This window comes from Montipora foliosa, chromosome 1 (genome assembly GCF_036669935.1).
Source record: "Montipora foliosa isolate CH-2021 chromosome 1, ASM3666993v2, whole genome shotgun sequence".
Taxonomy (NCBI): domain Eukaryota; kingdom Metazoa; phylum Cnidaria; class Anthozoa; order Scleractinia; family Acroporidae; genus Montipora; species Montipora foliosa.
The window spans coordinates 55,188,019-55,200,518 of record NC_090869.1 but is presented as its reverse complement, the minus strand read 5'-3'; the positions used below and the strand labels follow the sequence as shown (position 1 = coordinate 55,200,518).

General features: G+C 35.5%; 1 protein-coding gene and 1 long non-coding RNA gene across 7 annotated transcripts in view; both read right to left on the bottom strand.

Annotated features, from left to right (window-relative positions):
- LOC138001568 (uncharacterized) overlaps positions 1-12,500 on the bottom strand; it is a 62,396-nt gene that overhangs the window by 17,301 nt on the left and 32,595 nt on the right. For 4 of the 6 annotated variants that reach the window (XM_068848146.1, XM_068848145.1, XM_068848148.1 and 1 more), the window contains 11 exons: positions 6,888-6,930; positions 6,326-6,354; positions 6,035-6,143; positions 5,497-5,525; positions 3,754-3,796; positions 3,177-3,205; positions 2,893-3,001; positions 2,355-2,386; positions 1,198-1,240; positions 621-649; positions 337-445 (listed from right to left, as the gene is read on the bottom strand). In XM_068848146.1, coding sequence (XP_068704247.1) covers positions 337-445; positions 621-649; positions 1,198-1,240; positions 2,355-2,386; positions 2,893-3,001; positions 3,177-3,205; positions 3,754-3,796; positions 5,497-5,525; positions 6,035-6,143; positions 6,326-6,354; positions 6,888-6,930 — 604 coding nt within the window. The remainder of the gene's footprint in view (positions 1-336; positions 446-620; positions 650-1,197; positions 1,241-2,354; positions 2,387-2,892; positions 3,002-3,176; positions 3,206-3,753; positions 3,797-5,496; positions 5,526-6,034; positions 6,144-6,325; positions 6,355-6,887; positions 6,931-12,500) is intronic. The other 2 variants (XM_068848149.1, XM_068848150.1) reach the window with 1 other exon arrangement.
- LOC137979237 (uncharacterized) overlaps positions 8,050-12,500 on the bottom strand; it is a 5,567-nt gene continuing 1,116 nt past the window's right edge. Inside the window, exons 3-4 of the long non-coding RNA XR_011118271.1 lie at positions 11,114-11,222; positions 8,050-9,088 (exon numbers count right to left, since the gene is read on the bottom strand). This is a non-coding gene — a long non-coding RNA (uncharacterized lncRNA). The remainder of the gene's footprint in view (positions 9,089-11,113; positions 11,223-12,500) is intronic.

The window sequence follows — 12,500 nt, the reverse complement described above, 5'->3', positions numbered from 1 at the left end:
ATGCCTTAGTTTTGATAAAATACCAATGCTTCTAATTTTTTTTACTACAAAATCTACTTGAGGTTTCCAACTTAGGTGTGAATCAATACTCTCTTTTCAATTGTTTGTTGTTTAAAGAGAGATTAAAGGAAAAATCCTGTAATCTTTTTTGAGGTGGATGAAAAATTATGAAGTTTGATTTTTCTATATTTAGGAAGGATGTAAGGTCACTAGTGATCAAACTCAGGACCACTCACACAGACCAACTAACCAAATAACCAACTGTACAATCCTTACTCCTCCTTTTAGGGCACAACAGGAACCCTTAATGACAAAAGCAAAAACCAAAAATACCACCTGAACGATGAAGGTCACAATCTTGAGGTATATCTTGAGATATGGTGTTGTGATCAACAGCTGTTGTTAAACTGCCATCCTCTGTAAGAGAAGTCCCATTGCAGTACGACTATTAAGTGAGAAGAAGAAAATAAATGCAAAATCAAATCAAAATGTTACAAGCTAATCCTTTCAAATTGATAAGATACCCAGCTGGTGGATTGGAGGATTTAACTGGCTTTGCAACTCAATCCTAGAGTTGCAATGACTTGTGTTTGAATATTAATTAATAAATTGGTACTCACTCCTACTTGCCCTTGCTGAACTGTGCTCTCTGTTGAATAAGCAGACATAAGCTTTTATCATTTTGGAATTAAAGTATTTGTTTTGATTATGTTACAAACCCACTCAAATAACCACAGGTTGACAACCTTATAAAATAGACTTGGATCATTAAAAACCAATGTGATGGCACCCAAATGGCTGACAAAAATAGGATTGAAACCTTAAATTTGATAGCAAAACTGTTGACAAAGAAATGCAAGTCTACTGGACCAAAAAAAAATCCATTGACATTTGTGATAGGCCTATCAAATGAACAGTTACGTTTTGACATCAGCAGCAGAAGTCACATCTGTCGATGAGGTAGTTTAAAGTATTGCTTTCAGACTGAAACTGGGCTTAGGACATCTTTCTACTCGCTAGTACTCAGCTCCTTGAACTTCGTGTTCTAGTCACCCATTTTCTATGTGTACACATGCATCCCCCCAGACTTTGGCCTTATCAGATTAATGTTGACACCTTCCTTGATCAGCATGAGTCTTTAAAGAACACTCAGTCTCATCCAATGGAGGCACATTCGCTGCAAATTTATACATTCACCTGGCTGGATTTCCATAGGCATCTGACCATCAACATTGTTCACCTGAAGATGAAAAAACAACAAACAACAAAATTAAAAAACTGTGCTATTAATACAAAAGAAGGAAAGTCTTTTTGAGGATAAGGCATGTAGACTCTGATGTTTGAGTATAGAAAACAAGGACACTCTAAATCTTATACACATAGTGTAGCAACTATACAGAACCCACAAATGCTTTGCCATAACCTCTCTTTCTAATATGCTAGAAATACTATAATAACTTCAAAGTGTTTATTGTTTCTGTTACTTGTACTTTTGGTGCTAGGCTATGGTTTGGAGAAATTAAAAAGTTCCAATTCAGCGACCCAACAGTTCAAAACTCCTGTCCAGTGTCTTCCTCAGGTAATTAATGCAAAGTTGTCGCACCAGTCATTTTATATGCTGACCAACTAGCCAAAAAAGGAAAGGGTGTGCCAATAAAAGTAATTTTAATTACTGTAATGTTGAAACATCCTTCTCTTTTAATAGGCCATTTGCATGATAGCATCATTTATTACCAAGACCAGACTACTTTGAGTTGTTTCTATAGTCAGGCAAACTTAAACAATTATTATTGTTTCTTTACTCCCAATGTTACAGGATAATCCTTTTAAATTACAGCACCCAGCTGGTGGATTGGGTGATTAATAATCATAATAATAATAATAATAATAATAATAATAATAATAATAATAACAATATATTTAACAACAATGATAATAATAATAATAATAATAATAATAATAATAATAATAATAATTGCTGACCTGAGCCACACCCTTCACATCACTACGATATTCAAAGTGATGTGCTAGCCACTTGGACACCTATGGGATGCTAATAAGAAAATTATTCCTGTAGATATTTATTTTATTAATTTTATGCAATTTTATTCATATCAAATGTAAATTCGTAAATTTTGAAATAATTCTGGCTACGTTCACAAGCTCAGTATTTGTGATTAGGACCTGGCATTTAGGAGTTTTAAGCTGCCATAATAATAATAATAATAATCATCATCATCATCATCATCATCATCATCATCATCATCATCATATTTTTGCAACTCTGCAATTCACAACTTGCATAGAGTTGCAAACTATTGTTTGAATTGGTCAAGGTTTATCTTGGTACTCACCCATACTTGCCCTGGCTGAACTGTACTTCCTGCTGAATTAAAGCAGACATCAACGTTTATTATTTTGGGATTAATATGTTTGTTTCGGTTATGCACATTGCAGTATACAGTCCACTCAAACAATTACAGGTTGACAACCTCATGAAATAGACTTGGATCATGGAGCCCGGCACCCAAATGGCTGACAAGAATAGCTTGGAATAGGGTACTGAATATATTGTTAGCTCAAGGGAAAGGTACACCTTATATTTAACGTCAAAAGTTCCTTGACCTCCTACCGTGTATTCTCCCAGGAAGGGGAAGGTGCACTCATTTTACCCCCCTCTTTTCATCAGTGCTCCGTTTTAAGGGTATTTAAAGCTACCTGAAGCTACAAAGAATGGAAAAAGTCGATTAGCAAGGATGTAAGGTCACAAGTGATCAAACTCAGGACCACTCACACAGAAGGCCGTGCACTAACCAACTGTACAATCCTTACTCCTCCTTTTAGAGCACAATAGGAACCCTTAATGACAAAAGCAAAAACCAAAAATACCACCTGAATGATGAAGGTCACAATCTTGAGGTATATCTTGAGATATGGTGTTGTGATCAGCAGCTGTTGTTAAACTGCCATCCTCTGTAAGAGAAGTCCCATTGCAGTACGACTATTAAGTGAGAAGAAGAAAATAAATGCAAAATCAAATCAAAATGTTACAAGCTAATCCTTTCAAATTGATAAGATACCCAGCTGGTGGATTGGAGGATTTAACTGGCTTTGCAACTCAATCCTAGAGTTGCAATGACTTGTGTTTGAATATTAATTAATAAATTGGTACTCACTCCTACTTGCCCTTGCTGAACTGTGCTCTCTGTTGAATAAGCAGACATAAGCTTTTATCATTTTGGAATTAAAGTATTTGTTTTGATTATGTTACAAACCCACTCAAATAACCACAGGTTGACAACCTTATAAAATAGACTTGGATCATTAAAAACCAATGTGATGGCACCCAAATGGCTGACAAAAATAGGATTGAAACCTTAAATTAGATAGCAAAACTGTTGACAAAGAAATGCAAGTCTACTGGACCAAAAAAAAATCCATTGACATTTGTGATAGGCCTATCAAATGAACAGTTACGTTTTGACATCAGCAGCAGAAGTCACATCTGTCGATGAGGTAGTTTAAAGTATTGCTTTCAGACTGAAACTGGGCTTAGGACATCTTTCTACTCGCTAGTACTCAGCTCCTTGAACTTCGTGTTCTAGTCACCCATTTTCTATGTGTACACATGCATCCCCCCAGACTTTGGCCTTATCAGATTAATGTTGACACCTTCCTTGATCAGCATGAGTCTTTAAAGAACACTCAGTCTCATCCAATGGAGGCACATTCGCTGCAAATTTATACATTCACCTGGCTGGATTTCCATAGGCATCTGACCATCAACATTGTTCACCTGAAGATGAAAAAACAACAAACAACAAAATTAAAAAACTGTGCTATTAATACAAAAGAAGGAAAGTCTTTTTGAGGATAAGGCATGTAGACTCTGATGTTTGAGTATAGAAAACAAGGACACTCTAAATCTTATACACATAGTGTAGCAACTATACAGAACCCACAAATGCTTTGCCATAACCTCTCTTTCTAATATGCTAGAAATACTATAATAACTTCAAAGTGTTTATTGTTTCTGTTACTTGTACTTTTGGTGCTAGGCTATGGTTTGGAGAAATTAAAAAGTTCCAATTCAGCGACCCAACAGTTCAAAACTCCTGTCCAGTGTCTTCCTCAGGTAATTAATGCAAAGTTGTCGCACCAGTCATTTTATATGCTGACCAACTAGCTAAAAAAGGAAAGGGTGTGCCAATAAAAGTAATTTTAATTACTGTAATGTTGAAACATCCTTCTCTTTTAATAGGCCATTTGCATGATAGCATCATTTATTACCAAGACCAGACTACTTTGAGTTGTTTCTATAGTCAGGCAAACTTAAACAATTATTATTGTTTCTTTACTCCCAATGTTACAGGATAATCCTTTTAAATTACAGCACCCAGCTGGTGGATTGGGTGATTAATAATCATAATAATCATAATAATAATAATAATAATAATAATAATAATAATAATAATAATAACAATAACAATATATTTAACAATAATAATAATAATAATAATAATAATAATAATAATAATAATAATTGCTGACCTGAGCCACACCCTTCACATCACTACGATATTCAAAGTGATGTGCTAGTCTCCTGTAGATATTTATTTTATTAATTTTATGCAATTTTATTGATATCAAATGTAAATTCGTAAATTTTGAGATAATTCTGGCTACGTTCACAAGCTCAGTATTTGTGATTAGGACCTGGCATTTAGGAGTTTTAAGCTGCCATAATAATAATAATAATAATCATCATCATCATCATCATCATCATCATCATCATCATCATCATCATCATCATCATCATATTTTTGCAACTCTGCAATTCACAATCAATCAATCAATCAATCAATCAATTTTAATTTAAACTCACAGAAACATTAATTTACAGTGTTGGAAAAAGAAAAATAGAATATACATATGAATATTTACAAATTAAATATTGAAGAAGATACATAGTACTAATGAAATATTACAGTTGTGATTAAGAAATAAAATGTTAGGGGAAAAGAAAAAAGGATAAATGGTGAACAAACAGTTTTAATACAAAGTTGATTGTGAAGAGTTTGGGATACCTAAATAGCTTGTGAAACTAATCGAGTAGGTGCCCCAAAGGAACTAAATTTATCAGAAGGAATACAGAGATAAATAGACAATTTATGTTAAAAGCATTTCTTTAAGATCTAACTATCCAAAAAAAAACAATAAAAATAAAAAAATAAATAATAATAATAATAATAATATATATATATTAATAATATTAACAATAATAACATATCAACTAAGAACTAATAATATTATTATAACTGTCTATAATATTTTGTTTTAAAGTTTTACGAAATCTAGAGAATGGAGTTATCTGCTTGATAGTAATTGGAAGTGAGTTCCAGAGGTTGGAGCCAGTGTAATGAAGAGAGCGAATACCAACTTGCATAGAGTTGCAAACTATTGTTTGAATTGGTCAAGGTTTATCTTGGTACTCACCCATACTTGCCCTGGCTGAACTGTACTTCCTGTTGAATTAAAGCAGACATCAACGTTTATTATTTTGGGATTAATATGTTTGTTTCGGTTATGCACATTGCAGTATACAGTCCACTCAAACAATTACAGGTTGACAACCTCATGAAATAGACTTGGATCATGGAGCCCGGCACCCAAATGGCTGACAAGAATAGCTTGGAATAGGGTACTGAATATATTGTTAGCTCAAGGGAAAGGTACACCTTATATTTAACGTCAAAAGTTCCTTTACCTCCTACCGTGTATTCTCCCAGGAAGGGGAAGGTGCACTCATTTTACCCCCCTCTTTTCATCAGTGCTCCGTTTTAAGGGTATTTAAAGCTACCTGAAGCTACAAAGAATGGAAAAAGTCGATTAGCAAGGATGTAAGGTCACAAGTGATCAAACTCAGGACCACTCACACAGAAGGCCGTGCACTAACCAACTGTACAATCCTTACTCCTCCTTTTAGAGCACAATAGGAACCCTTAATGACAAAAGCAAAAACCAAAAATACCACCTGAATGATGAAGGTCACAATCTTGAGGTATATCTTGAGATATGGTGTTGTGATCAGCAGCTGTTGTTAAACTGCCATCCTCTGTAAGAGAAGTCCCATTGTAGTACGACTATTAAGATCGAGAGAAGAAGAAATCAAATGCAAAGTCAAATCAAAATGTTACAAGCTAATCCTTTCAAATTGATAAGATATCCAGCTGGTGGATTGGAGGATTTAATAATTGGCTTTGCAACTCAATCCTAGAGTTGCAATGACTTGTGTTTGAACGATAATTACTAAATTGGTACTCACCCCTACTTGCCCTTGCTGAACTGTGCTCTCTGTTGAATAAGCAGACGTGAGCTTTTATTATTTTGGATTAACGTGTTTGTTTTGATTATACTACAAGCCCACTCAAATAACCACAGGTTGACAACCTTGGATCATTAAAAACCAATGAGAGGGCACCCAAATGGCTGAATAAAATAGGATTCAACATTAAATTAGATAGCAAAACTGTTGACAAAGAAATGCAAGTCTACTGGACCAAATATTTCCATTGACATTTGAGATAGGACTATTAAATGAACAGTTTCTTTTGGACATCAGCAGCAGAAGTCACATCTGTCAATGAGGTAGTTTAAAGTATTGCTTTCAGACTGAAACTGGGCTTAGGACATCTTTCTACTTGCTAGTACTAAGCTCCTTGAACGTCATGTTCTAGTCACCCATTTTCTACGTGTACACATCCCCCCAGACTTTGGCCTTATCATGATCAGATTAATGTTAACACCTTCCTTGATAAGCACGAGTCTTTAAAGAACACTCAGTGTCATCCAATAGAGCCACACTCACTGCAAATTTATACATTTACCTGGCTGGATTTCCATAGGTGTCTGACCATCAACATTGTTCACCTGAAGATGAAAAAACAATGGAATTAGTTGTTTATTCAGTAAAATGTGCATTCCCAACAAAATCAAAAACCTGTGCTAATACAAAAGAAGGAAAGTCTTTTTGAGGATAAGGCATGTAGACTCTGATGTTTGAGTATAGAACACAAGGACACTCTAATCTTCTATACACATAATCCACAATGTTTCGCCACAACCTCTATTTCTAACACGGCAAAAAAAGTAGCGTTCACCCGCTAGGAAAACGATCGGTGAATATTGCAAAATGCGGCATTTTTCGAACATTTGCTTGCGTTTTCTGATCGTAAAATCCAAGGTTTTCTGTTTGTTTTCCAGCCGGTGAACTCGAGTTTTCGTTCCATTATCCGACAGTTTTCCATTAGGGTGAACAACAGGAAAACAAGCCGTTTTCCAGGTGTTTACCGCCTGGTTAACGCTTCGAAAACAGATTGTTTTTCGTTGTTTTACCGGCGTTTTCCAGTCGCAAAACAGCGTGTTACCTGGAGTTTACTCGGAGTTTTCTCGCATTGTCCTGGTGTTCACCGCGCGGTTAACGCTGTGAAAACAGATTGTTTCCAGTTGTTTTACCGGCGTTTTCCAGTCGCAAAACAGCGTGTTAACTGGAGTTTACTCGGAGTTTTCTCTCATTGTCCTGGTGTTCACCGGGCGGTTAACGCACGCTAAACAGGTTGTTTTCCATTGTTTACTGGTGTTTTCCAGTTTCAAAACAACGCGTTCAGTGGAGTTTTCTTGCATTTTCGCGAACAGTGAATGCGCGGAGAACGCCAAAAAACCGCTTGTTCTTCAGCGTTCACTAGTTGGTTAATGCTTAAAACCAAGGTGTTTGCCTTGAGGGAAAACGCGGTGTTGTCACACAAATGCACCTACTTTCCTGCCTTTTCTGCATTTGCGGCTTCTCCTTTTCGCTGGTATTTTACATGCACTTTAAAATCAGTTGGGTGGCGTAGCTTACAAATTTGGCTGTATTTACGTTTTCATTTACTCTGAGTTCGTAGCTGTGACGCTACTTTCACAATGAAATTCAAATGATTCAATGTTGTTGGCAGAAGGACTTGACTCCCTCCCTGATTATGTCCCCAGAAATAAAATATGAGATACATGTATACCTTACACTGTTTTATTATCAATGACTCAAACAGGCACTTGCCTATTTCTATTATGTACAACAATACCAAAACATTTATTTATACTATATACAAATTGATAGCTACACTCTTTTAACACATGATAGTGTTTTCTTGGTGCAAGCTAGCTTAAGATATTAAGTAACAAATTATATGGAGATGTTTTCATTTCACTGGTACAAATACTGTACCCTGCATATACATTTTATCATTTTTATCATGAAAGTAAAAAAAAGTGAACAAGGATGTCAGCCAAATGTTTGAATGTGTGAACTGCACGACAAAAGAACAAAAAGGCACAGAACAGTGTAACCTCAATATAATTGTACTGTACCAAAATGCCTAAACATATTAGTCTCTATGTGGGATTGTATAATTATTATACAGTCCCAGGTAGTAAACACAACACAACGCCATTAATTCAATTTGCTGTGGACTCATAGGTGCAGCCTAGTTTGATTAGTGTCACAGTGATGACCGAGGGTGCGTTCGATTGGAAAATCCGGATTTTGATCTTAAAATCTGGATCTTCGGATTTCCAATCGAACACAAAATTTGAAAAAGATTTTGTCACAGATCTCACTAATTGATCCTGACAATGATTTCCCACAATTGAAATCCGTGACAAAATCTGTTTTATTTTCTGTTGGATTGGAAATCCGAAAGATCCAGATTTTAAGATCTAAATCTGGATTTCCCAATTGAAAGCAACCTAATATCATCCTTGATAAAAATACAGACTTAAGAAAAAATATTTACAACTTAATGGCCCAGAAAAGTTTCTCTGGGACTTCATTATGTCTTCTGTTGCTGGGAGGGCCAACCCTCCTGTTTACACACTGCCTCCTCTGCTGGTTTGACAGTCTTTCTTTGCGGCACAAGTCCAAACCATGAAGGAAAGTGGATACCTCCTCTGCTCTCCAGACAAGAGGCCTTGTAACCAGTGTGTCTTGCTCTTCATCTGATTCATTGGATGAAATCAGGTAGGAATGCAGAGCTTCAAACGTCTCCAGTTACTGTGGAACAAAGAAATTTTGTCAATAAACTTTGGTCTGTATAAAGACTGAGGTAATACAAAGCCACACGAAATGTATGAGAGAATTGTTCTTAGTGGTGAAAGCCATCATGACTACATGTGTATGGTTTGGACTTGTGCCGCAAAGAAAGGGTTAGTAACATACTGGGGTACAACAAGCATTCTCAAACTGAAAAACTGAAGGATCATACTGTGCATTGAAACCGATTTTTTTTCTGGCCATACTTTTCTGATTCTAAGGAATCCGAATGTAACGTAAAATACTTCTCAAGCAAGCTGCTGGTGTACATAAAACTACTTTTTACTACATTGTGTATGCACCAAAATCATTACTGGTATTTTAGAAAAATCAACAGTGATTATGAATTGACCTCTTGCCCTCCAAAAAGGATGAAGACATGATACGAAATGGTTATCATTAACCATTATTTTACTCTGTCTACTTTAAATTTTTGAAACAGTAGGCAAGTGAAATCTCACCCTTTTGGTTCTTTCTTTGCCTTCTTTTCTGCTCCTGCTGGTACTGCTCATATGTATCATTGTCCATCTGTTTCCTCTTCTTTTTGTTGGAGGCAAAGTTTGAGAAATGGCATCTAAAAAATCAAAAGTTTAATCACAGCTTAAACATTGTGGCTACAAATATTACTACATAATATATAGGAGGATATTACAACGTACATGGCCGAGCAGAGATATGACATTTCTCATCGAGTGTTGAAAAATATTTCACGAGTGAGTGCAGCAACACAAGTGAAAATTTTTTTTCACGAGAAGAGGAATTTCTTATCTCCAAGTAGCCATGTAACATTTTATTTATAATATTAACACCAATGAACTGCGCATCCTGTTCTGCGCATAACACAGTGTAAGCCCCGTTCGTATTCAGGCATGGCTAAGAGGCTTTATGGTCAAATTTCATGGCTCTTTTTGTCTCACAAGTCTCAACGGATATTTCTAAACAAAACAATGTTTAAATTTAACCATAAAGACTCGTACCAATGTGTGAATATTGATATATCGAACGTGGCCAAAAACATTTCAAAATGCCGACCTTTCGTGAGGGAAAGCTCGCTAGAAAGAAGAATGGCCGTTTTCAGAGCACAGCAGTAAAGAGCAAAACAAGAAACTTTTTGGACTCTCACAAAACAAAAAGTCGAGTGATAGCCTTGATAATGCTAAAGAAGATTTAAGTCCGACTGTGAAAGTGAAACCGCGCTATCGGGGAGACGTGTTGTCGAGGGGTCGAGCTTGGTTTGCTTTCTGTTTTCTCCTAAACGAGGTTGGTGACCTATCTTTTTTTTTGGCATAATTTTATTCTCTTACTCATCTTCTTTGCGCTGTAAAAAAAATTACAAAAAATTTACGTCAGAAAAAAAAGTTACAGGAAAGATAGTATTCGTAGCCATCACTCGTGGACACAAAATTGTCTCCTCGAGATCACGCACCCGAAGAACATTTGTAGTCAGTGCCTTTTCAAGACTTGTGCCTGTGCCATAAAACAAACATTAAATTATTCCTTTTTTTGAGCAACACAATTCACCTGTTTTTTGTTATTTCAAGAATTACGTCAAAGCTGTGCTTCCTGTTCGTGCAAAACGTAGCCTGAACCGATGGAATAAACTTGTCCTTGATAGATGAAGGCGCAATGATTAAATGAGTAAGTAACATACTGGGGTACAACAAGCATTCTCAAAACTGAAAAACTGACGGATCATACTGTGCATTGAAACCGATTTTTTTTTCTGGCCATACTTTTCTGATTCTAAGGAATCTGAATTTAACGTAAAATACTTCTGAAGCAAGCTGCTGGTGTACATAAAACTACTTTTACTACATTGTGTATGCACCAAATCATTACTGGTATTTTAGAAAAATCAACAGTGATTATGAATTGACCTCTTGCCCTCCAAAAAGGATGAAGACATGGTACGAAATGGTTATCATTAACCATTATTTTACTCTGTCTACTTTAAATTTTTGAAACAGTAGGCAAGTGAAATCTCACCCTTTTGGTTCTTTGCCTTCTTTTCTGCTCCTGCTGGTACTGCTCATATGTATCATTGTCCATCTGTTTCCTCTTCTTTTTGTTGGAGGCAAAGTTTGAGAAATGGCATCTAAAAAATCAAAAGTTTAATCACAGCTTAAACATTGTGGCTACAAATATTATTACATAATATATAGGAGGATATTACAACGTACATGGCCACGCAGAGATATGACATTTTTCATCGAGTGTTGAAAAATATTTCACGACTGAGTGCAGCAACACAAGTGAAATATTTTTCAACACGAGAAGAGGAATTTCTTATCTCCAAGTAGCCATGTAACATTTTATTTATTATAATATAAACACCAATGAAATACTAAATCATTTCACAAAAGGCATCGAAAGGCCCAATTTTCATATGTAACTACAGCAACAGTAATCTTTTCATGTGTGAAGATATCATGTTTTTGCACAAAAGCTCACTTGGAATTTGTTTTCATTCATTCCACTTTATTATTACATATCAGACTCTAGTACATGAGAGCAGCCAAAGCCGGGGGCTTGAATGGCATATGGTCAGCAGACAAAATTTGAAGAATTTACATTAATAAATGAAGGCATTAGCTCTAATTATTACAATACTACTTAAACAACTAATTATGATTACTTAATTTACAAGCACACAAGATAATATAATGGATAAATAAGCACTCCTTGAATAATTGTTTGACCCATAAAGTATACAAACTTGGGGACAGGAGACCAGATTAAACAGTCTACATTGTTTATAAAATTAAATACTGAACAGGCCATACTTAACACTTAATTATTAAATAATGACTACAAAAAACTAGAGACACTCAGCAGTATAATCCTGTAAAGCATACAGCATACGGTATTTCATTGGTATTTACATGTATATAATAAGTTATAGTATGCAACAAAAAAATTCAATGTGACCACTGTCAGGTACCACTTAAGTTGCAATTTGTACACATTCACCAAAAAAGAGCAATTTTAAATTTAAGCTTGACTAGTTCTTGACTAAGGGAATATTTACTACTTCTGGTGAAGTATTATCACATAAAAATATACAATGTACCCCAACTAGTAGAAAACAAATAGTACTTTGCTTCTGTTTCTTGTTGTTGTTTTGTTGCTACTTCATGGATTTAACATATTAGGCATATGATAACTACAGAGACTTGCCCTATGTGCCATTCTCAAAAATATTTTGTAATGTGGATTATCAATATTGAGAAAAAATGTGGTACTTCCTAGTGAGAAGCTTCATATTTATGTACCACCCATCCCCTTATTATCCAGTTTCCACTCCTTTATCTGCCAAGTGTGTATTAGTGGATTGCAGAACCCTAAAGATGATCTCAATCAAGTGTATTAGTTA